Source organism: Vipera ursinii, assembly GCF_947247035.1.
Source record: "Vipera ursinii genome assembly, chromosome: 4".
NCBI classification, from domain to species: Eukaryota; Metazoa; Chordata; class Lepidosauria; order Squamata; family Viperidae; genus Vipera; species Vipera ursinii.
In genome coordinates this window covers 102,501,304-102,522,897 of record NC_139514.1, presented here as the reverse complement: position 1 = coordinate 102,522,897, position 21,594 = coordinate 102,501,304, and the positions used below count along the sequence as shown (strand labels likewise).

The window sequence follows — 21,594 nt, the reverse complement described above, 5'->3', positions numbered from 1 at the left end:
ACAGCTCCACTCTTAGAACAGACCATAATAACACCAGTTCCTGGCCCAAACCCAATCACCCATGTGCATCCCCTTTGAGGGTTTTGTTTGAGAGGCTTCTGCTGCCACTCTATCTGGATGCAACCTGTCCAGTTTAGTGATCAAACACCTCCCCCAATGTAGTTCTGCAGGACTTTTGCCTGTAGCAGTGCAGGGTGTAGAATGCTGGCAGAGTAAAAAAATCTGCCAATCTGTGATGCCAGTCACCTGTGACAAGGCGCTTGAGTGATTCCTTCGTTGTCCTCACCATGCATTCAGCTTTACCATTAGAAGATGGATGAAAAGGCACAGACGTTGCATGTCTGATGAGATTAGCTCTCAGGAAGGCCTGAAATTCAGCAACAGTGAATTGGGCCCCATTGTCTGAAACTAAGACATCTGGCAACCCATGTGTGGCAAAGAGTTTTCTCAGCACCTGGATGGCCCTAGCAGTAGTCATGTTACGAACTGGAATTACTTCCAACCATTTGGAGTGGCTATCCACTACTATAAGGAAGAGCTGTCCCTGAAAGAGCCCAGCATAGTCTATGTGAATCCTAGTCCAGGGAGTGTGCATTTCCTCCCACCTGTGAACTGGAGCCTGTGGCATTTCAGGCCTAGATTGCTGGCATGTATAACAACCATGGACATGAGCCTCAATGTCCTTATCAAGGCCAGGCCACCAGAGGTAGATTCTAGCTAAAGCTTTCATTCTGACAATGCCTGGATGGCCTTCATGTTATGATTGTAAAACCCTGTCTATTAGGGAAGTGGGAATTATGACTGTTTCCCCATAAAATGCACCCTTTATGGGCAGATAACTCATGCCTCCTGACAAAATAGCTCTGAAGTTCTGAGCCTGGACTTTTATCCAGCCAGCCCGTGTATACCCATGACAACACTCTACTAAGTGTTTTATCTGTGGCAGTTTCAACAACAATGTCCCCTGCATGGAGGGGAAACTCAGGTATGTCCTGTATGGACAATATTCTAGCAGCAGGAGCTGGAGCTGGATCCATTAGTGGCAGTGGTAGTCTGCTGAGGCCATCAGCATGGCCCATTTCCTTGCCTGGTTTGTGAACTAACTTAAAACTGTATGCAGATAGGAAAATAGACCATCTCAACATTCTTGGAGATAGTATGTGGGGGGTCTAAATAAGTTGGTATTTGCCTGTCCTAGAATGTCTTCGTTGGTATTCCAATGGCCATCAAATATGTAAATATTAATGAATGTGCTTTTGCAAGATAAAAGGGTGTTTCCTTGGTGGAGCAGTGGGCTAATGCCTCCTTAAGTAACACCAGCTGCCTGCAATTAGTGCAGGTTCGCATCCCATCAGGCTCAAGGTTGACTCAGCCTTCCATCCTTCCAAGGTAGGTAAAATGAGGACCCAGATTGTTGGGGGCAATTAAGCTGACTTTGTAATAATGCCGCTTGGGGGGTGTATGAAAGCCCTAATAAGCAGGCATAAACATCGAATGAAGGCTACTGCTAAGCTTGTAAGCTGCCCTGAGTCTTCGGAGAAGGGCGGGATATAAATGGAATTAAAATAAAATAAATAAATAAATAAATAAAAATAAAAATAACATTTGCATTGTAATTTTGTTCAGAAACAGAGGAAGAAGATTCACTACAAGTAAAATATACTGTACTTCTGAGTTTGGAGTGTATGCAGTAGCTTTGTGTCAGATAAGTCATAGTTGTTATTGAATACAGACATCAGTTGGTGTTATAATAGATTCACAGGCTGGTTTTGCCCATAGGCAATGACTGAATTTATTTGTTAGCAGCTAGTTATGGCATATAGGAATCGTGATGCATTAGAAAACATAAATTCAGAGTACACCTGCAATTAAAAGACTAATAATATTGAGAAAAGAATGTAACATAATGCAGAATTTATCATTCTTCCCTTAATAGCTACAGCATCTACACCCTGATCTGACATTACTAACCACTGCATTTGTGTTCTTTGGGTGTGCATGGATGGTGCATGTATTAATTACCCAAATGAGAAAGCTAACAAAATAACTAGAGTACAAAAATTAGAAAACAGATGGCTTAGGAAAAATATGACATCTTTATATAGAACTATGAATGTGGATAAATAGGGAACAGCTGCTTACCCTTTTGCTCAAAACTACAACTAGGGAATACCTAATGATTTTATTATATAATTCTAGCTTTATATTAAGGGATAGCCAATTGTTTTACTGGGGAAATTCTCATTTCTTTTAGCAGCGTAATTATTCTCATGGTTTTCCAATTCTCCTTTGTTTTTGTTTTTTATATTATGGAGGTATAGACATTGTATTTGTGCATATGTGTGTGTGTATGTACATATATGTATATGTGTTTGTATGTATATATAATATACAATATATTCCATTTATTTTCTGATCATTCTATTATTTATAAGATCAAATGTCTTTATTTTACTTTCACAAAAAGTGTATACTTCCCTAGGCTGAAGTATAAAGGAACAGGAGGCTAAATTTGGTGCAGTTTGAGATTTATTTGAAATGCAGTAGCTTCAAAACTAGGTTGGCAGAAGCTGGGATGAGTAACAGGTGTTCACTCTGTTACGCGGCACTCGGGATTCGACCTGCCAAACTGCCAAAAGCACATAAAAATGCAAGTAGAAAAATAGGGACCACTACAGTGGGAAGATAACAGCATTCCGTGCGCCTTTGGCGTCTAGTCATGCCGGCCACATGACCACGGAGACGTCCTCGGACAAACGCTGGCTCTTCGGCTTTGAAACAGAGATGAGCACTGGCCCCTAGAGTTGGAAACGACTAGCACGCATGTGCGGGGGAACCTTTACCTTTACCTAGCTTCAAAACCTAGTTACCACCTTCTTTTTTTCAGGGGAATTTTTTTTTAGTTTTTATTTTTATCCAATTAACATTTTTTGAATAAACAAAGAACAATCAACAAAAAACCAATGGAGTAATGAGATGTCTTTCTTAATGGATTAAAGAATCAAAGAACTCATAGCACAACATGGTTGACCTTGTTCAAGTTTCTCATGGTATATTTTCATGGTATCCCAAACATCAGTAAAATGTATCATCAATAAATTAATACATGTTTGGGTTATCTGATTACAACTGTGATTATCAGAAGCCTATTTCAGTATGTACTGTACACTCAGTTTTTCTCCTGAAGCTGATTAATTTCAAATGACAGAATTTAATTGAAGATTTGGTACAACCTTTTGCAATCATAATAATTTACTGGACATGCCCAAACACAAAACAATATTTCAAAACTACTTGTGATGTGAGGTCTCTCTCTCTTTCTCACACACTCACCCCAATTCAACAAAAGTGAATGTAATGATGATTTTGATTTCTTGTGAACTAAAGAAGTACACATATAAGTGAAGACAAGAAAAGTGAAATATTATTCAAGGAATATGGCAAATTAACTACTGATGGTTCAATGTGCCAGGTGTTTAGTCTATTAATAGATTATAAACTTACAATATCTATACTGCTCCATGTACCATGACAGGTGCTCCTGTTTTGGAGAAATTTGCCTTTGCAATTATGAACTTACCATTGGCCATGAAAAAGATTCACAATCCATAGTACAAATTGATGAATTTTAATATGAAAATGTCTGACCTTTCCGTAATTCATATGGTAGCAAGGAAGATACTGCAGTCTCATAAATTTAAATAACAAATGTGGAAAGGTTTCATAGAAAACTACTGAATGATACTGCTTCGCTTGTTTGACATTCAGAATGGACATTAATGTACATCAAGTTCCATTCCGGAAAAGATACATCAGGGCCAATGCCAAAAATGATTGGGCAAGTTTTGTCTGTTGAACATCTGTCTCGAAACATCTCTCCTCAGCCCCAATTTCACCTCTAAGTATAAGATTAATTATAGAAACACAAATCTTCACATATAAAGCCATCATAACGTTAAAAACTGAACTAATTCTTCACAATTTCAAGGGCATCGTTTGTGAAACATGTATTTCATATTCCAGTTTCCTGGCATTCTGGTACATGAGTGGAAATTGAAAACACGGTGGTAATTTAAATTTAGATTTAAAACAACTGTGTTTATTTGCTTGTTTGTACATATAATGCACAAACATAATGGAGCTCTACACTGGAAGCTAATGTTACTTCCCCTCTAGTATTCTGCTGTCACCTAGCTTTTGTTTAGAAGGTATGAAACTTGCCTTCATTACCATGACATCACTACAAGGATGGCTAGAATCCTCTAGAACAGGGGTGTCAAACTGGCAGCCTGCGGGCCAGATGTGTTATATGCAGGCCATGCCCACCCCAGCTTTGCAAAGGTAAAAAACATCATATCTTATGAGTTTGACACTCATGCTCTAGAACATGTAATCAGTGGCAATCCTACCTAAATAGGCAGTACTCTGGTCAATTCAAATCAAATCAAATCAACCTTTATTGTCAGAGTGCAACATGTCCACAATGAGATTAACTGAGCCTCCCTTCATGCACCCCCCCCAACACAATGAATCCTACTAATAAACACACAATCTTATTGTACTATGTGCTGGCCCCATAAGTCTATTATACTATGTTGACATGAAGTTTACATGAAGCCCATGGGTAGAAACTGTTCTTCAGCCTGTTGGCGCAGCTGGCTATGCTTCTATATCTCCTACCCGATTGTAGGAGAGTGAACAGGTGCTGACCAGGGTGTGAGTCATCCCTGAGGATTTTCCTCACTCTTCTAAGGCAGCGAACCCTAACAATGTCATCTAGTGGTATCAGGGGATAGCCCATGATGTTTTGTGCTGTGCTCACCACCCTCTGTAGTGTCTTTCTATCCACAGCTGTCAAGCCAGCATACCACACCATAATGCAATGTGAGAGGACATTTTCTATAGTGGACTGGTAAAAGGAGGTCATTAGTCGTTGTTCTACTTTGTTCTTTCACAAGACCCTAAGGAAGTGGAGTCTCTGTTGGGCCTTTCTGGCCCCCTGGGTTGTAATGACTTTCCATGTAAGATCGTCACAGAGGCAGACTTCCAGGAATTTAAAGGAGGAAACTCTCTCCACGCAGCCCCTCTTGATGTAAAGTGGGGTGGGTTCCTCTCTTTTCTTCCAGAAGTCTAACACCATCTCCTTTGTCTTGCTGATGTTCAGGTGTTCAGGTGTTTTTTAGGCACCATGAGGAAAATTTTTGAACCTCCCCCTTATTCCTGGATAGACTACTTATATCAGTCTAAATTTGAAAAAGTGTGAACAGCATCTATTTCCATACATTTAAGTGTCTTCTTCTTCCTCCAGAAGGTTGATTATCATTAGTGTTCACTTTAATTCATAGTTCTTCCTTGCATTTTAGTATTCTAGTCTCTTAGGACAGCCTTGAGGGTTATAGCTTGCCAGCATTTTTTTCCCTAAGAAAGATTTTATGTCATTTGGAGTCCAGAAGCTGGGCTGGTGTTCCCAAGATGTCAGCTTCTCTTGAGAGTATGTGTTAATTAAAATATTTTTTTCTTTTTTTTAAAGTGAGTTTTCTACTAAATCAGTCCTCAAAGTCATTTTTATGTTCTTTATGTGGTCACTCTAAACATAGAAGAATAGGGTTGCTATAGCTTGTCCCAATCGCTGAACTCTATATATCTAACAGTCTTCAGTCATTGGAAAGATTTTAAGAATTCTGCCTACACAGCAGTACTGACATAGGACCTACATCCAAAATATAGAGTTTTGGTGCACAGAAATTAGGAACCAGTCTGAGAAAGTATCTTGAGCTAGGAACAAAGTAGTAGCTTCAATCATTCTTCTGCTTTAACCAATTGCCCTCTTTCCCATATAGGAGCACCAGTGAAATGAAATCAACATCTGTTGTGGTTCTTAATGGAGTTGGGAAACAAGAAAAAAGCTACAGCCGCTTGGGGTGTGTGTGAAAGCCCTAATAAGCAGGCATATACATAGAATGAAGGCTACTGCTAAGCTTGTAAGCCGCCCTGAGTCTTCGGAGAAGGACGGGATATAAATGGAATTAAAATTAAAAAAAAAATAAATATAGTTCTGGGATTGCTGAGCAGATGATTTCCCATTAGCCATAAATCCCTTTATATCCTATCTCATAGGATTGTCTTCCTATTCTTAAGCCCTCCACAATTTTACTAAGGAGTGTGACCTATGCAGTGGTCTCTTGAATGAATTAATGTTTGGTTTCTCATCATAAAAAGAAACCACAATGATGAAGAAAATACTGCTCCAAGTAGTGCAGTGTTCCCTATTCAGACCTTTTTTTTCTTATCAATTATTGCTAAGACTGGGGTTACGTGGCAGGTGCTTGTCTGTTTACAACAGTAAATAGCCTGCATCAGTAGTGCCTATGAGAGGGATCTAGGTGTCCTGATGAACCACTGTTTAAGTATGAGTCATTGTGCTACAGCTCCCCAAAAAGCCAACATAGTCCTGGGTTGCATCAACAGTGGGATAGCATCAATATCACGGAAATGGTAGCACCACTCTACACTGCAGTGGTGGGCCACATTTCAATAAAGCATCTAGTTCTGGTCACTACAATACAAAAAAAATGATGAGTCTCTAGAAAGAGTGTTGCAAAGAAGAACAACAAAGATGATAAAGGGTTTGGAGGCTAAATCCTATGAAAAATAGCTAAAGGAAGTAGGAAAGTTTAGCTTAATGAAGAGAAGACTGCAGGGAGACATGATAGCAATCTTCCAACAATTGAATGGCTGCCACAAGAAAGAGGGCATTGATTTATTTTCCATAATGCCTGAGGGTAGGTCAAGAAGTAATGGGTGAAAGCTTATCAGGAGGAGATTCACCCAGAAAATAAGAAGGAAATTCCTGAGAGCTATGGAGCATTGCAATAGTTTCCCTTCTAGAGTTGTGGGTGCTCCATCACTGGAAGTATTCAGGAAAAGATTGAACAACCATTTTCTGAGATGGTATGAGGGCTTCTACCTTGGGTCAAAGGTTGGACTAGAACAGGGCTTTTCAACCAGTGGTACGGGTACCCCCTGTGGTACTTTGGCACCTGGCAGGTGGTACGCAACCATCCTAGAAAAGTGGTAGTGGGGGAGGGGAATGAGCTGAACCGGTGGCAGCACAGCACAAGCCTAAGCGAGAGATGGTTGGAGCTGCAGGGCTGTCAGGGCTCAGCAGAAGCGCCAGGATCAGTGCTGCTTTCCAGCTGATCAGCACTTCTTTGTGGCTGTCAGGGCTCAGCGGAAGTGCCAGGATCAGCGCCAGGCTCCAGCTGGAGCTTGGTGCTGATCCTGGTGCTTCTGCTGAGCCCTGAAGAAGCACTAATCAGCTGGAAAGCAGCACTGATCCTGGTGCTTCTGCTAAGCCTAGAAGAAGCGCCGATCAGCTGGAATGATGCAGCATCTCTAGGGTCTTGTGATTTACATTCAGATGCTTGGCAAATGAGTCATATTTATGACACACAATGCCCCAGGGTCATGTGAAGTGACCAAAACCTGCTGCAACCACCCAGCAGATGGGGAGGGAATAAAAACCAAACACCCCCAACCCACCCAACCACCCCTGCTGCCAATACTCAACAAAAATGCTCACAACAATGAAAACCTCAGACAGGAGGAAGAGCGCCACCGGGCAGGCAGACAGGTGCCATTGTAACTTCAAACAGGTCACTAAGCGAAGTGTTGTAAGTCGAGGACTACCTGTACTTCATCACTTTATTTCCTTTTCTTTTTTTGGGTCATCAAGTTTTTGACACCTTGCTAGGCGACTGGTGGTACTTGGATATTGCCATATCCTAAAAGTGGTTGTTGTTGTTGTTAGCTGCGAAGTCATGTCCGACCCATCGCGACCCTATGGACAACGTTCCTCCAGGAACTAAAACTGGTACAATGAGTGAAAAGGTTGAAAAACCCTGGACTAGAAGGCTGTCAAGATCCATTCCAGTCCTATGATTCCATGTTCCATTTTGTTATATGTGATCAACATATCATCCATTGTAGCATTTTGTGTTTCCATGCAATAATAATTGCTTGGAATAAAATGTGGAAAATGCTCAGTCAGACGAATCTTAGTTAAAACCATTCATAGTTGTTAATGCAGAATTGCTAAATAAAAATAAGTACTGTACGATAGGTAGCTGTAATGACTGTTTTCCTATCCCTTGTAACAACTTACAGGTTAAGCAAGGCTACAGATTGTAAACATGTATGTTCTTGCTATAAAAACACACAATATGCTATTACTTCTCTCCCTAAGTCATGATGTCTACAAGAAAGAAATAAGTGAATCACATGAGCCAAGATATCATCATGAAAATGACTATATTATGTTAATTGCATTATTAAACTGACATGCTGATGGTTTCTTATGTATGTCTTTGCTCTTAAAAGAATGACAACACTAAATTGGCATAGACTGCTTTCAAAAATATAGAAAGGGCCAGCATGTGGACGATAAATCTCCAAGCATATAGGCTATTTTGGGGAATAAACTAAAAAAAAGACCCCTCAGGAAGGCAATTAAAACCACTTATGCACTCTGGCTAAGAAATTATATTCTATACATACAAAATTTGATATAAAGCAAGTGTTTCTTACATGGTTGTAAGAGATACATGCATACATACATATATACATACATATATATATATATACACACACACACATACACACACACATCCCAACTCACCTCGTAAGGTTGTTGTTGGGGGAAAATAAGAGGGGAAAGGTGTGTTGGGTGTCTTTGCCAACTTATTTGCAAAAATAATAAAACTGGTAAATAAATAAATAATATTTGTATTTTCTATTTATAGGGAAAAGATTGATTATCCCATCTACCTTTTTTTAACTATACTATATTATACTATAGTTTAGCCATTCTTTGACAAACAACCAGCTTCAAATGATCCATATTCACATCATTTCACACTAACTGGTTTAAAAATAAGCATTTATTTTTATGTATTGCATCTGTTTTGCAACTTGTCAAAATATTTAAACCCACAGGACACTCCATTATTTTACATGGGTATACATGCTTTCTAGAATTATTGTAAATAAAAACAACTCTGTTTTTGCATAATAATTGTGTTACAAGATCATGGAAGATTCCATTGTTTTCTGATATTATAATTTGACCATCAATAACTGAGAACTTATTTTAAAAAAACCCTTCCAAATGCTATTCTAATGTAACTAATACGTTAAAATTTTAATTAAGCTTTTGTAACCATATTTTTCAAACTCCCATCTTCTAGCTGAAATTGTATTAAAAGAAAATTAAAAACAATATTTGATAACATTATATAATCTCCATCTGGGAATAATTTCACTAGTTAATTTCTTCATCTTCATAGTTAATGTGAGGGTAACCTGCCTGTGACATTTGTCATTGCATCAATCTCCCAGGTTGCAATATGTAATCATATGTATTTTTACTCAGAAGCTACGTGTCAGGTTTCTGGCATATGGGCTTTTCGAGTGACTCTGAGGCATAGTTTACCTTAAAAGTCCTTTATTAGCCAAATACACTGGCAAATGCTTGCTCAAAGGAAGCTGGAATCTGAAATCTCCGCCCCTTGCACAATATATTAAAACACAATTCTCCACCTTTCTAATTTTGTCATTAATCATATTCTCCAATTAATTTAAAGAATCAGTTTCCCTTCTGTTAGAAGACCCGCCAAGGCCTTATCTTCTTTAGTTAGAGAGATGGCCTTGAAAGTGCATTCTCATCCCTCCTCCCAACCTTAAACTAATCTTTTAAAGCAATACACAAGTTTAACATATGAAACAGCTACTACTTCATCTCTTGTCAAGCATTCAATAACATTGAATGTTATTGCTTGACTCTACGCCCATTATGTTTGGTTGGGTTTACTACCAGGATATTAAGGCAAGTACTCAACAATTTTTGATTGATCTTGAAGAAAGCTAATGACCAATATAAACTGGACTGGAAAGCTGGCAAATTATTTTGAAAATATTTTATGCATTGTTGCCAAACAGATATGTAGATGGTCATCCATATATTTGGGGTGGTCCAGTGGCTCAGTAGTTAAGATGCTAGGGTTGTCAACTGGTAAGTCAGCAGCCCAGGTTCAAGACCCAAGAGCATGCAATGGGGTGAGCTCCCATTATCTGCCCCAGCTCCTGCTTACCTAGTAGTTCAAAAGCATGCAAATGCAAGTAGATAAATAGGTACCACTTCAGTGGGAAGATAACAGTGCTCTGTAATGTCATGCTGGCCAAATCACCATGGAAATGTCTTTGGATGACACTCGCTTAATGGCCTTGAGAAGGAGATGAGCACTGCCTAGCAATGACTAGTGGAGTAAAATCCACAGGGACTCTTTTTACTCTTTCTTTTCATCCACGTATTTAATAGGAGTTACACATGACTCAAGACAAGCTTTACTTGTAATATATTAGGGTTGCAGCCTAAATGCTTAGTTGATTAATCAATTTATTTGGCCATAAAACATTGAAACACTAACCTGGATCTAGAACTGTCTAGTATACAAACCAATGATGAAATTAAAAAGTAATATATATGACATGCCATATGTTACTAAATCTATTGTTATTATTCATTATTTTCCAGAGAAGCATACATAGCTGACAGCATTTAAAATAAATGATATTTTAAAACAATATGAACATTTGCAGAGTAACTACACATTAAATTGTACACAGGGTGATAAAGAAAACATGGGTTACAGATTCCTACTTTTGGAATCTAACATGAGTTAGAAATTCACATACCATGTCATAATCTGAGATACTGATGGGAAAACTCTCAGAATTTTGAAGATAACAAATAATCTAAGTATTTGGTAGGTCAACATGAAGCTGTTAAAGAGAGTATTGGCCAGATAAAATAGACAAAATTGGATATTTTAAAAAAGAAAGACATCTAGCAAGTGGATTATATGTTTAATGCCATGTCTGAATCCAGGAGTCATCAGATTTACCACAGTCCTCCATAAATCTGTCCATGGAGTCTTTACTGAAAAATGTAGTAAACAATTTACATTTTCATATGAATACATGCACTTAGGATAAAAATACAGCATTGTATATAGAAGGATAAAATAGGATCAGACAGACTGTAAAGAAAACATCCTTGTCTGGATAAAATATATAGGTGACAGAAAGGAGAGTACTGTCGGTATACCTGAACTGTGACTTTTCAGTGGAGTATGGAATATAGAGACACACTTGTTCTCTTAACAAAATAGCACAACTTAGGTCAGTTCCAAGAGTAAACTCAAAGGGCTAAATTACACATGAAAGTAGCACTTCACAGAGAATTCAGTTGACAAATTCAACATTCTGTAACAAATGGTGCTTGAAAATGATTATATATAAATGGGAAAGAGCTGGGTGCAGTGCAAATATTGCAACTACACTATTCTGTTCCTTGCCACTGTCAGTATTTTAGCTGACTGCAATTAATTGCTGAGTGTGAGGAGAGGCAAAAAGAGAAAACCCTTCCTAATTAATGAAATCTGAGAAATGTGTGTAAGTGTACACAGGGGAAAAAATGAAAATTAACTATATGCAGATCAAGGAAAATTAACTGAATGAAAGAGTTACAGATTAGCTCATCACTTGCCTTACCATGAATTCTCATTGTTTGTAATGACCACATTGGCAGGTCTATTTGTCCCCTTGTCCCACCCACACCAGACCACAGAAGCTGTTATCGTGAAGGCAGAGAGTGTATTCCAGATGATAGCTTTAACCTGAAAACCTTCACCATCCTTTCATGTTATCTACCTATTTAAGTCCTCTATTTAGTAGCTTTCTAAGTCACAAAGCTCTGTAAACAGGGCTTGTCTTTCATTGCCTCATCATTGTCATTGTCAGGAAAAGATTCTGAGGTAATAGACTCCATTCCCAGCTTTTAAGAACACCACAGACTATCCCACAGTTCTATTATGGGCTGCTTCCCTACCTAGAAGCATTGAAGGCATGAAACCCCACCACGAATATTGACATTCCAACGGTTTTGAGATGCCAGGCCTAGAAGGGTGAATGGATGCCCTTCTACCATTCCTCAGCTACCATGGTACATGATCAAAGAAGGCTGCAACAGTGCTGGTCATTTAGAAGAGCCATTCTGGATGTCCTAATCATCTCTGGATGTGCAGCAAAGCAGAACTCATTTGTAAGAAACTGAACCAAAATTTTAATATGATCCTTCTGCACATCCCTCAGTTTCCTTATGAAAGACTCAGATCTTTCTATTTAAATTTTACAGGATCCCCAAGCAGAAGGTAGAGGGATTCCAGATGTCCAAAATCAATGACAATCCCCGAAGCCAGAAGCCTCCATGGCTGGAATCATTTATCTTCTCATAAATGTCCTACATTTCTGCCAGGTGCCCCTCCCCTTCCCTCTCAGGGTGCATCAGTAGAAATCTTCTATTTAAACAGAAGACCAGGGCTCTTCATATGCATTGCCTGTCCTTAAAAACTAGGGCACTCAATTAATTTCACATACCTACCTTTTATAATATACCCAGATTCCACATTTAAATCTATGAAACATCAGCATTATTGGGAAGGAATATTTTTAAGCTGACCTGAAACTTTTTAACATTTTTGACATTTTAAAATTTGGCTTTAGAGAGAGGCATTTCAAAAATCAGCACTCGGCAACCACAGACTCGTTCCTAGCTTTGAGCCAATCACGTTCGAAATTAACTTCCATATTCTCTGCTGCATTCACTGCCAGCTGGCAAGCAAAGAATAAGGGTCACTCCAGGAATAAGGGGTCACTCAAAACGAGCGAGGGGGGGAGAATTTTGTTTTCTTTTTCTTTTTTCTTTCTTCCCTCCCCCCAAAGGGTTAGGTCCTCTGGATAGCCTCGGATTTCCTGGCGTCCAAGTGCCGCACAGCCCATGCAATAAATACTTCTGGCTGTAAAAGCACGCAGCAAGACTGGTGGCTATCAGCATCATCATTTTGAAAAAGAAAAAAGTGTGTGTGTGTGTGTTTTTAAGGGTGGGTGGGGGAGCTTCTGGCTTCAAGTCGACACCCGAAGAAGGTCCATTCGATGCCTAACACTGCCATCTATTGGCCGACAAAAGCCACCGTTCTCCCCCACTGCTGCTCGCTGGCTTTTTCGCTTCCGATCTACCACTTCGACTTTATTTTTTTAATTCCATTTATATCCCGCCCTTCTCCGAAGACTCAGGGCGGCTTACAAGCTTAGCAGTAGCCTTCATTCTATGTATATGCCTGCTTATTAGGGCTTTCACACACACCCCCAAGCGGCATTATTACAAAGTCAGCTTATTGCCCCCAACAATCTGGGTCCTCATTTTACCTACCTCGGAAGGATGGAAGGCTGAGTCAACCTTGAGCCTGGTGGGATGCTAACCTGCACTAATTGCAGGCAGCTGGTGTTACTTAAGGAGGCATTAGCCCACTGCTCCACCAAGGACTTTGACTGTGGCAGCTCCGCCACCAGCTTCGGGAGGAGAAAGCGCTCTCCCCACCCACACCACTTTATTTCTTTCTTTCATTTCATGTCATTTCATATATATATATTTATATATTTTTTGGCAACCCTCACTTTCCGGAGCGCACCCTTCCCCTCCTCCTCCTCCTCCTCCTCCTCCTCCTCCTCCTCCTGGCTTCCTTCGCTAGTGAAGGAATTGAACAGAAACGAAATCCAAGTTGACGCCGCCGCCGCCGCAGTTCTGGCCGGGACAGAAGCAGCTCGGCATTCAAGACCGCCTTCTTGGTCCTCTCCTGGCGCAAAGAAGATGCTAAAGGGCTGGCGCTGCGCCTCGGAAGAAGGCCGGCTCGGGGAAGCCAAGGCCGGCGAGGTTGCAGGGCTTTCGCTCGGCATCCCCTTCTCCAGTTAAGGCGGGCGAGGGAGGCGGGGGTGGGCAAGCGGTCGGGCTGGTCCGAGGTGGCATGCAGCAGGGCAGGGCGGAAAGGGAGAGCCCGGGGGCTCGGCCCCACTTGCAAAGGAGCCAACGGAGGAAGCTCCGGCGAGGGAATCGGCGAGGGCAGCCGCCGCCGCCGCCGGGGAGAAGGGATTCCCTGCGCTCCGGTCGCCAGCCCTACCATGTCCAGAGCGCGCTGCAAGAAGAGGAAGAGGAGGCTTAAAGGGGAAGAAGCTTGCCGGATTCAGTCTTTCGGGCCCGGGTTTTTCGAGCACCCTCTGACCCTCAGTCCGGGGCGTTGGGAGATGGTGCGAGGACGGCGAGGAAACGGCGAGAGTTGAGAGTAGGAGGAGGAAGAGGAAGAGGTGGTGGTGGAGGAGGAGGAGGTGGAACAGGGCAACGGCTCAGCCGCCGCTGAGCCCGGAGAAAGTTGACCTCTTGCACGGAAAGTGTGAGTACCGCCAGCGGGCTGGGAACTGCTGGCCCATCGGGCGCTTGGGGATGCCGCGGAGGGTGCGAGAGAAACGAGGCCGGAGGAAGCGGATGTTTTTGGGATGCACTGGCGCTCTCTCTCTCTCTCTCTCCCCCTCCCATTTAATCCCACATCTGGTTTTTTTTTCTTCTTATGTTTCTTCCACCCCCCCCCTAGCGCGTCACTTCACGTCCATTACAGTGACCCCCCCTTCCCCACCCCCCCACCCCGCAGGATCCCGTCTCTCCGCTCTTTGGGAGCCCATTCGCTCACCCCCGCAGTGGTTCCTTGGACCTTCCCACGTCTTCCTTCTCTCGGTCCCCGACGCCCCCTGTAGTTCACACGCACACCCGCTTAGACACTCGCAGTCCCTTGGGGGGGGGGGGGGTTTCTAGTCCGTATTAACCGGTCGGCACGTAGCACCTTAATATATAGGGAGGGAAATGGGGTGCCAGTATAGGATATGGAGATACCGATAGATAGATAGATAGATAGATAGATAGATAGATAGATAGATAGATAGATAGATAGATAGATAGATAGAGATATTTTTCTCCATATCCCTATATAATCTGCACGCACACACACACACCCCATTTCTTAGGCCCCACTCACGTCTTTCCCTCCTTCCCCAGCTCCATCTCTCCCACCTCACCGCCAACTCTGACCCAAATCAGCCTGGTTTATAGGTCTAGATTCCAGGACTTCTTTCCCAAACGGAGCACCTTAAGCTCCCAGCTGTTGACGCCTTTAGAAGAACATAAGCCACAATAAAAAAAAAAAAACCTCGAGTCGTCCCCCCGGGTCTCCGTGTCCCCCTTGCGCCAGGGGTCAGCTTCGCTTAGCATTTACCCTCTCCAGACCTGACCGCTCGTCGTTCCCCTGCTTGTCATTCAACTCCACACACACCTTCCTTAACCCACACCACCCCTCCCAACGCCACTCGGCAATTTTCTTTGCAACACCCCCCCTCCTCCGTTTCTCCTCCCCTTTCCAATCCACCTCCCTTCTCCCCGCCTCGCCCTTCCCCGTCTCCCCAGCTTGTCGCTCCCCCCCTCCCCCCAATTCCTTCCACTTTCCGCTTTGGAGGAAAAAAGCGCTTCGGGAGGCAGCCCCCCCCCCGGCACCGCCGCTGCGTCTATGTGTGTGCGCGACCGGGGGGGGGGGGAGAGAACTGGAAAGAGGGCGCTTCAGCCTGTGTGCAAGACTGTACGTGTGTGAGTGTGAGTGTGTGTGTGTGCGCGCGCGCGCGCGCGCCCGCCCGCGCCTATGTGTCCCTCGCTGGCGAGGCAGCTTTTGCGACTGCATTCCTCACTCACCGCCTTCCTTTTCGCCTCTGCCTGGGCGGTTTGCAACACCGAGCGAGCGAGCGAGCGAGCCGGCGTAGCGTTCGGGGTTGCAACAATGCTGGGTCTCTGGAGATTTCAGCCTCCGTAAGTAGCGGGGTGGTGGTGGTGGTGGTGGAGGAAACGGGGTGTGTGTGTGGGGGGGGATGGGGAGCGTTGATCCGTGTCTCCTGGTTGCTCTTGGTTCCCCTTCCCCCTCCAACCCCCATCCTCCTCCCCCCCCAACCAAACACCACCGTTGCTCCCAACTGCCACTGCTGGAGCAACTGGGAAGGCAGCTTTCGCTTGCAAGCCGAACCGCTGCCACTTCAGTGCGGTATCCAGAGGGGAGGCATTCGATTCTTCCCACCCGCCCTCCGGGGTGGGGAGGGGGGCATCGGAAAAGGATGGGCGACGAGGAAAAGGGACGACCCTTCCCCGTTTCGGAGAGATCTAGAAATAGAGGGAGATCGAATCCAATACCCCCGTTCCAGTTAGCGAGCTCCTTCCTCCTCCTCCTCTTCCTCCCCCCCCCTTTTCATTAGCCTTTGCTGCCTGATCTGTAGGCATCCCTTTCTGGATGCTACATTTTTAACTTTTATTTCCCACCCTCGCAACTGTTTGGCAAGTGGGAGAGGGCATTTACATTCTTGAGTAGTTACTTCATTTAATGAATATTTGCAAGGGGGAAAAAATCAGGAAGGGTTGCTTGGCTGCTGATTTATTTGAGATTTATTTCTCCTTTGGACCAAGGGGATTAGTCACTTCATGGATGAATGACTGTAGTGGAGCTGGGAATTGTCTTAGAAGTGCAGGATTGCTTCTTTTTTCTTTTTCTTTCTTTCTTTCTTTCTTTTTGCAACCCCTTCCCCGTTATCTCCTTGCTTGATGCAGAGTGTCAGCTGTACCTTTTTTTTTGCCAAACCTTTGGCAAACAAAATACTTCTTCCTTTCCTTAACCTGGCTGGACCTGATGCTACAAAATCCTTGAACTCAGCCTGTAAACTCAATAATAGGAGCCACATGGCTCTTCTGTCTAGCTACTCCAAAGAAGGCATGGGAAGAAATTTCCAAGTCCTTAGCTGGGGGGATGTAGGAGACTAGGACTTAAGGCAAGATTTGATCTGAGCAAATGCCATCTAGCCCTTGATCTAACAAATCACAACAGTCAACCCACGAGCCAGCCGCAAATGCATGAAAAATAGGAAGATGATTTATGATGGGGTGATTTATGATGATTTATTCACCCATTCCTACAACATGGCATTCAGAGAGTAGAAGTATTTGCCACTGGGAGGCAGAGAAACTGGGAGGAGTTAGGGGAATAGGGCATGCCTATTTGCCAGAATGCAAGTCAGTGACACTGGCTATGTTAGTGGGTCAAAATGGGGGCGCAAAGAGATGGATTTGGGTGGAATTACTCCATCCATCTGTCCTTCTCTAAAGGACAGCAACTGAGAAAGCTCCACATTTCCAATTCTTGGTGGCCATTCTTGGTCCCCTCAAAGTGACTTAGAGCATTGCATGGTCATTTGAATAGCGTATTTCCAAAACTACAGGAAATCAGATGCTAGTTGTGTTTGAGGCCACAGGGATAGACCCAGTTCTAGCATGCTTGTGAAGTTCTGGCTGATCAGTTAAAGGACAACACTTGTGTGTACATGCATATAGTCTCTGTGTGCCCCTCTGTGAGTGTGTAGTATTACTGTCTTTTAACCAATACCTTTGTGAAAATAACTTACTTATCAGCCAATCAAAGCAGAAACAAGTGGGTGGACAATTTGATTCTGCTAAGAATTCACAAGTATCTCATCAGTGGCTAGACCTGTAATTTTTTATTTTTTTAAAAAATGAGATGGTGGAGATCATAAATTGAATTACTCAGTTAAAGAATCCCAGCTCTGGTATTTTCCTTTATTATGAATTTTAAATTAAGTTTTAATCTCTGAGCATTTTTTTTACAGTATATAAACACTCAGAGCAAAACTGATTAGGAATATCAGGCGTTTGAAAAGCTACTTCTGTTCCAGGCTTTCGGTGTTGTTGTTATAAAAAGCTATACACATACAGAGAGAAAAAGAGTGAGATTCTCTGAAATATTACAGCAGGATGCTTGCAATGGCATTTAAATGATTTCTTTTAAAAATGGGGAGGGGAGAGAGAGAGAGAGAGAGAGAGAGAGATTTGTCTTAGCAAAAAAATGCAGACTTTTCCTTCGCAGAGAACTGTTCGGACTGAAGGATTCTGAACAGGAGCAAAATGACACGGATAATAGGTGAGGATGAAAGGCTTGTAAAATGGTGCTTCTGTTCTCATTAGAACTGAGTAACTAAACTGACAGCCATTTTATGTATATTTATGGACACATTGTAGATGGGGGGAGGGGTGTGTGTGTGGCAGAGAGGGGAAAAAAGAGTAATGATGTAGGAAAGCACTCCTAGGGTTAGGAAGCCAGAGGGTTTCACCCTACCGTGTCTTTCCTTTGGAAAATCTAGAAAAAGCTGTACTGAGAAAATCCCATTTAACAGCCCTTGGTCTAACAGTTCTAAAATCAAAACTCTTGGCAATTTCCTTCTTCCACCTGTGTTTTGACTTCTAACAGTGTCATGATTAGATTTTCCTGCTCACTCTTTTGACAGCCTGGTATTTGTGTTCTTCTCTTTTTGCCTCTTACAGGAGATAACATGTATGCTTGCTGCTCTACGGTGACTCAGGAGCAGGATCTCAACAGAAAAATGCGTATCTGGATGGTGCAGACCATCACTTTTGCTTTAACATCTCTTGTCCTGGCCTGGGCAGAGAGCATCCAATATTATGGCGAGATCTGTGACAATAAATGCCCTTGTGAGGAGAAAGACGGCCTCTTAACAGTGAGCTGTGAGAACCGGGGCATCATTAGTCTCTCTGAGATTAGTCCTCCCAGATTCTCCATCTATCATCTCCTGCTGTCTGGGAATCTTCTCAATAGGCTCTACCCCAACCAATTTGTGAATTACAGTGGGGCTTCAATTTTGCACTTGGGGGGCAATGATATTCAAGACATTGAAACAGGAGCCTTCCATGGTCTGAAGGGCTTAAGGAGGCTGCACCTGAACAACAATAAACTGGAGATACTGAGAGATGACACTTTTGTAGGCCTGGAGAGCTTGGAGTATCTTCAAGTTGATTACAATTACATCAGCGCCATTGAACCCAACTCTTTCAGCAAGCTCCACCTGCTACAGGTGCTGATCCTGAATGACAATCTCCTCTCTTCATTACCCAACAACCTGTTCCGCTTTGTGCCCTTGACTCACCTTGACCTAAGGGGCAACCGACTGAAACTGCTGCCGTACCTGGGCCTTCTGCAGCACATGGATAAGGTTGTGGAGTTGCAGCTGGAAGAGAACCCATGGAATTGCTCCTGTGAACTGATCTCTCTCAAGGATTGGTTGGACAGCATATCCTATTCAGCCTTGGTGGGGGATGTAGTGTGTGAAACTCCCTTCCGGTTACATGGGAGAGATTTGGATGAGGTTTCCAAGCAGGAGCTTTGCCCTCGGAGACTCATCTCAGATTATGAGATGAGACCACAAACTCCACTAAGTACTACAGGGTATTTTCATACTACTCCAGCCTCTGTAAACTCTGTGGCTACTTCCTCTTCAGCTGTTTACAAAACACCCTTGAAACCCAAAGGGACACGCCAGCCTAACAAGTCTAGGGTGCGTCCCACCTCTCGATTGCCCTCCAAGGATCTGGGATACAGCAATTATGGCCCTAGCATTGCTTACCAGACCAAATCCCCGGTGCCTTTGGAGTGTCCTACAGCTTGCACTTGCAACCTACAGATATCTGACTTGGGACTCAATGTCAACTGCCAAGAAAGGAAGATTGAGAGCATCTCAGAGCTCCAACCCAAACCATATAACCCCAAGAAGATGTACCTGACTGAGAACTACATTGCCCTGGTGCGCAGGTCAGATTTCCTGGAAGCTACAGGGTTAGATTTGCTGCACCTAGGCAATAACCGTATCTCGGTCATTCAGGACCGGGCCTTTGGGGATTTAACTAATTTGCGGAGGCTCTACCTGAACGGGAATCGGATTGAAAAATTGAATTCAGAGCTTTTTTATGGGCTTCAGAGCTTGCAGTACCTTTTCCTGCAATATAATATCATCCGGGAGATTGAGACAGGCACATTTGATCCTGTGCCCAATTTACAGCTCTTGTTTCTCAACAACAACTTGCTGAGATCTTTGCCTGTGGGAATTTTTTCTGGCTTAACTCTCTATAGATTGAATCTGCGGAGCAATCATTTCTCCTACCTTCCTGTAAGTGGGGTGCTTGACCAACTGAAATCCTTGCTTCAGATAGATCTTCATGAGAATCCATGGGATTGTACATGTGATGTGGTGGGCATGAAGTTATGGCTTGAACAACTCAACACAGGAGTCCTTGTGGACCAGGTAATCTGTGAATCCCCTAAGAAATTTGCTGAGAATTATATGAGGAACATCAAACCAGAGCTGCTCTGCCCAGACTATTCTGACATTGTTGTTTCCACACCCACTCCATCATCCATGCAGGAACCGGCAAGGACCACCTCCTTCTCCAGTTTGGGGCAGTTCAATAGCACCATGGAAGAGGACAGTTCAGCATCACCTTCTGGTGGCTCTTCTTCCTCCTCTTCCTCTTCTTCCACGGTGCCTTTATCGGTGCTGATTCTCAGCTTACTGCTAGTCTTCATCATGTCTGTGTTTGTGGCTGCAGGTCTTTTTGTGCTGGTTATGAAACGTAGAAAGAAAGTTCAAGGTGACCATGCCAGCACCAACAACTCAGATGTGAGCTCCTTCAACATGCAGTATAGTGTATACACAGGAGGGGGAACTCCCCATTCTCACCTCCACACCCATCACCAGCAACATCCACAGCATCTTCACCGTGGAGGAGGAGGAGGTGGTGGTGGTCCAGCTTTGCCTAAGGTGAAAACCCCTGCAGGACACGTCTATGAGTACATCCCTCATCCTTTAGGCCACATGTGCAAGAACCCCATCTACCGCTCCAGGGAGGGCAATGCGGGTGAGGATTACAAAGATCTCCATGAGCTCAAGGTGACCTACAGTAATCATCACCTCCAGCCCCAACCCCCTCCTCCCTCACAGGTTTTGGGGCCACCTCCAGCAGCTCCAGGGGGACAAGAGGAGTCCCTCCGGAACCCCACATACAGTGTCAGCACCATTGAGCCTCGGGACGAGTTGCTTTCCCCTGTTCAGGATGCTGATCATTTTTACAGGGGCATTTTGGAGCCTGACAAACACCCTTCTTCCACCTTGGGGGGCAGTAACCTTCCTGAGTACCCTAAGTTCCCTCCAACTGCCTACACCTATTCCCCTAACTATGACATTAGGCGCCCACCTCACCCCTACTTGCATTCCGGCTCGGGGGACAGTAGGCTTCGAGAGACAGTGCTCTACACTCCCCCAAGCACTGTTTATGTAGAGCCCAACAGGAACGAATATCTGGAGCTAAAAGCAAAGCTAAATGCCGAGCCAGACTACCTCGAAGTATTGGAAAAACAGACCACATTCAGTCAGTTCTGAGATCTTTTTTCCTCCCGTCCTTTCTCCTAGAAGCATTTGTATTTAATAACCACACACAAAGAAATACAATGGTGATCTGCTTCCCTCTGTGTCCTTTGCCTCCCCAACCTGCCTTTGGTTCATTTGTTGGAAGGCAAATTGCCTCAGCACAGGAATTTCCAGCTTTGGGGGGAGGGGGGGAAGTATTGAAAGGAGTGTTCATAGTTCACAATTGCAATTTCTCTCTCCAATAGGAACCAATTGATCGAGTGAGATAGGCACAGTTTTTTGTTCTCTCATCCCTTTATATGGTGTGTTGTTTTTGCTAAGAGGAAGCATTGGCAT

General features: G+C 43.4%; 1 protein-coding gene across 1 annotated transcript; it reads left to right on the top strand.

Annotated features, from left to right (window-relative positions):
* Positions 1-18,372: 18,372 nt before the first annotated feature.
* SLITRK5 (SLIT and NTRK like family member 5) lies at positions 18,373-21,270 on the top strand (the record flags this gene model as incomplete). Its single annotated transcript, XM_083361351.1, has 1 exon — positions 18,373-21,270. One exon carries the CDS (start codon positions 18,373-18,375, stop codon positions 21,268-21,270), a length of 2,898 nt encoding a protein of 965 aa, XP_083217477.1.
* Between the last annotated feature and the right edge of the window lie 324 nt (positions 21,271-21,594).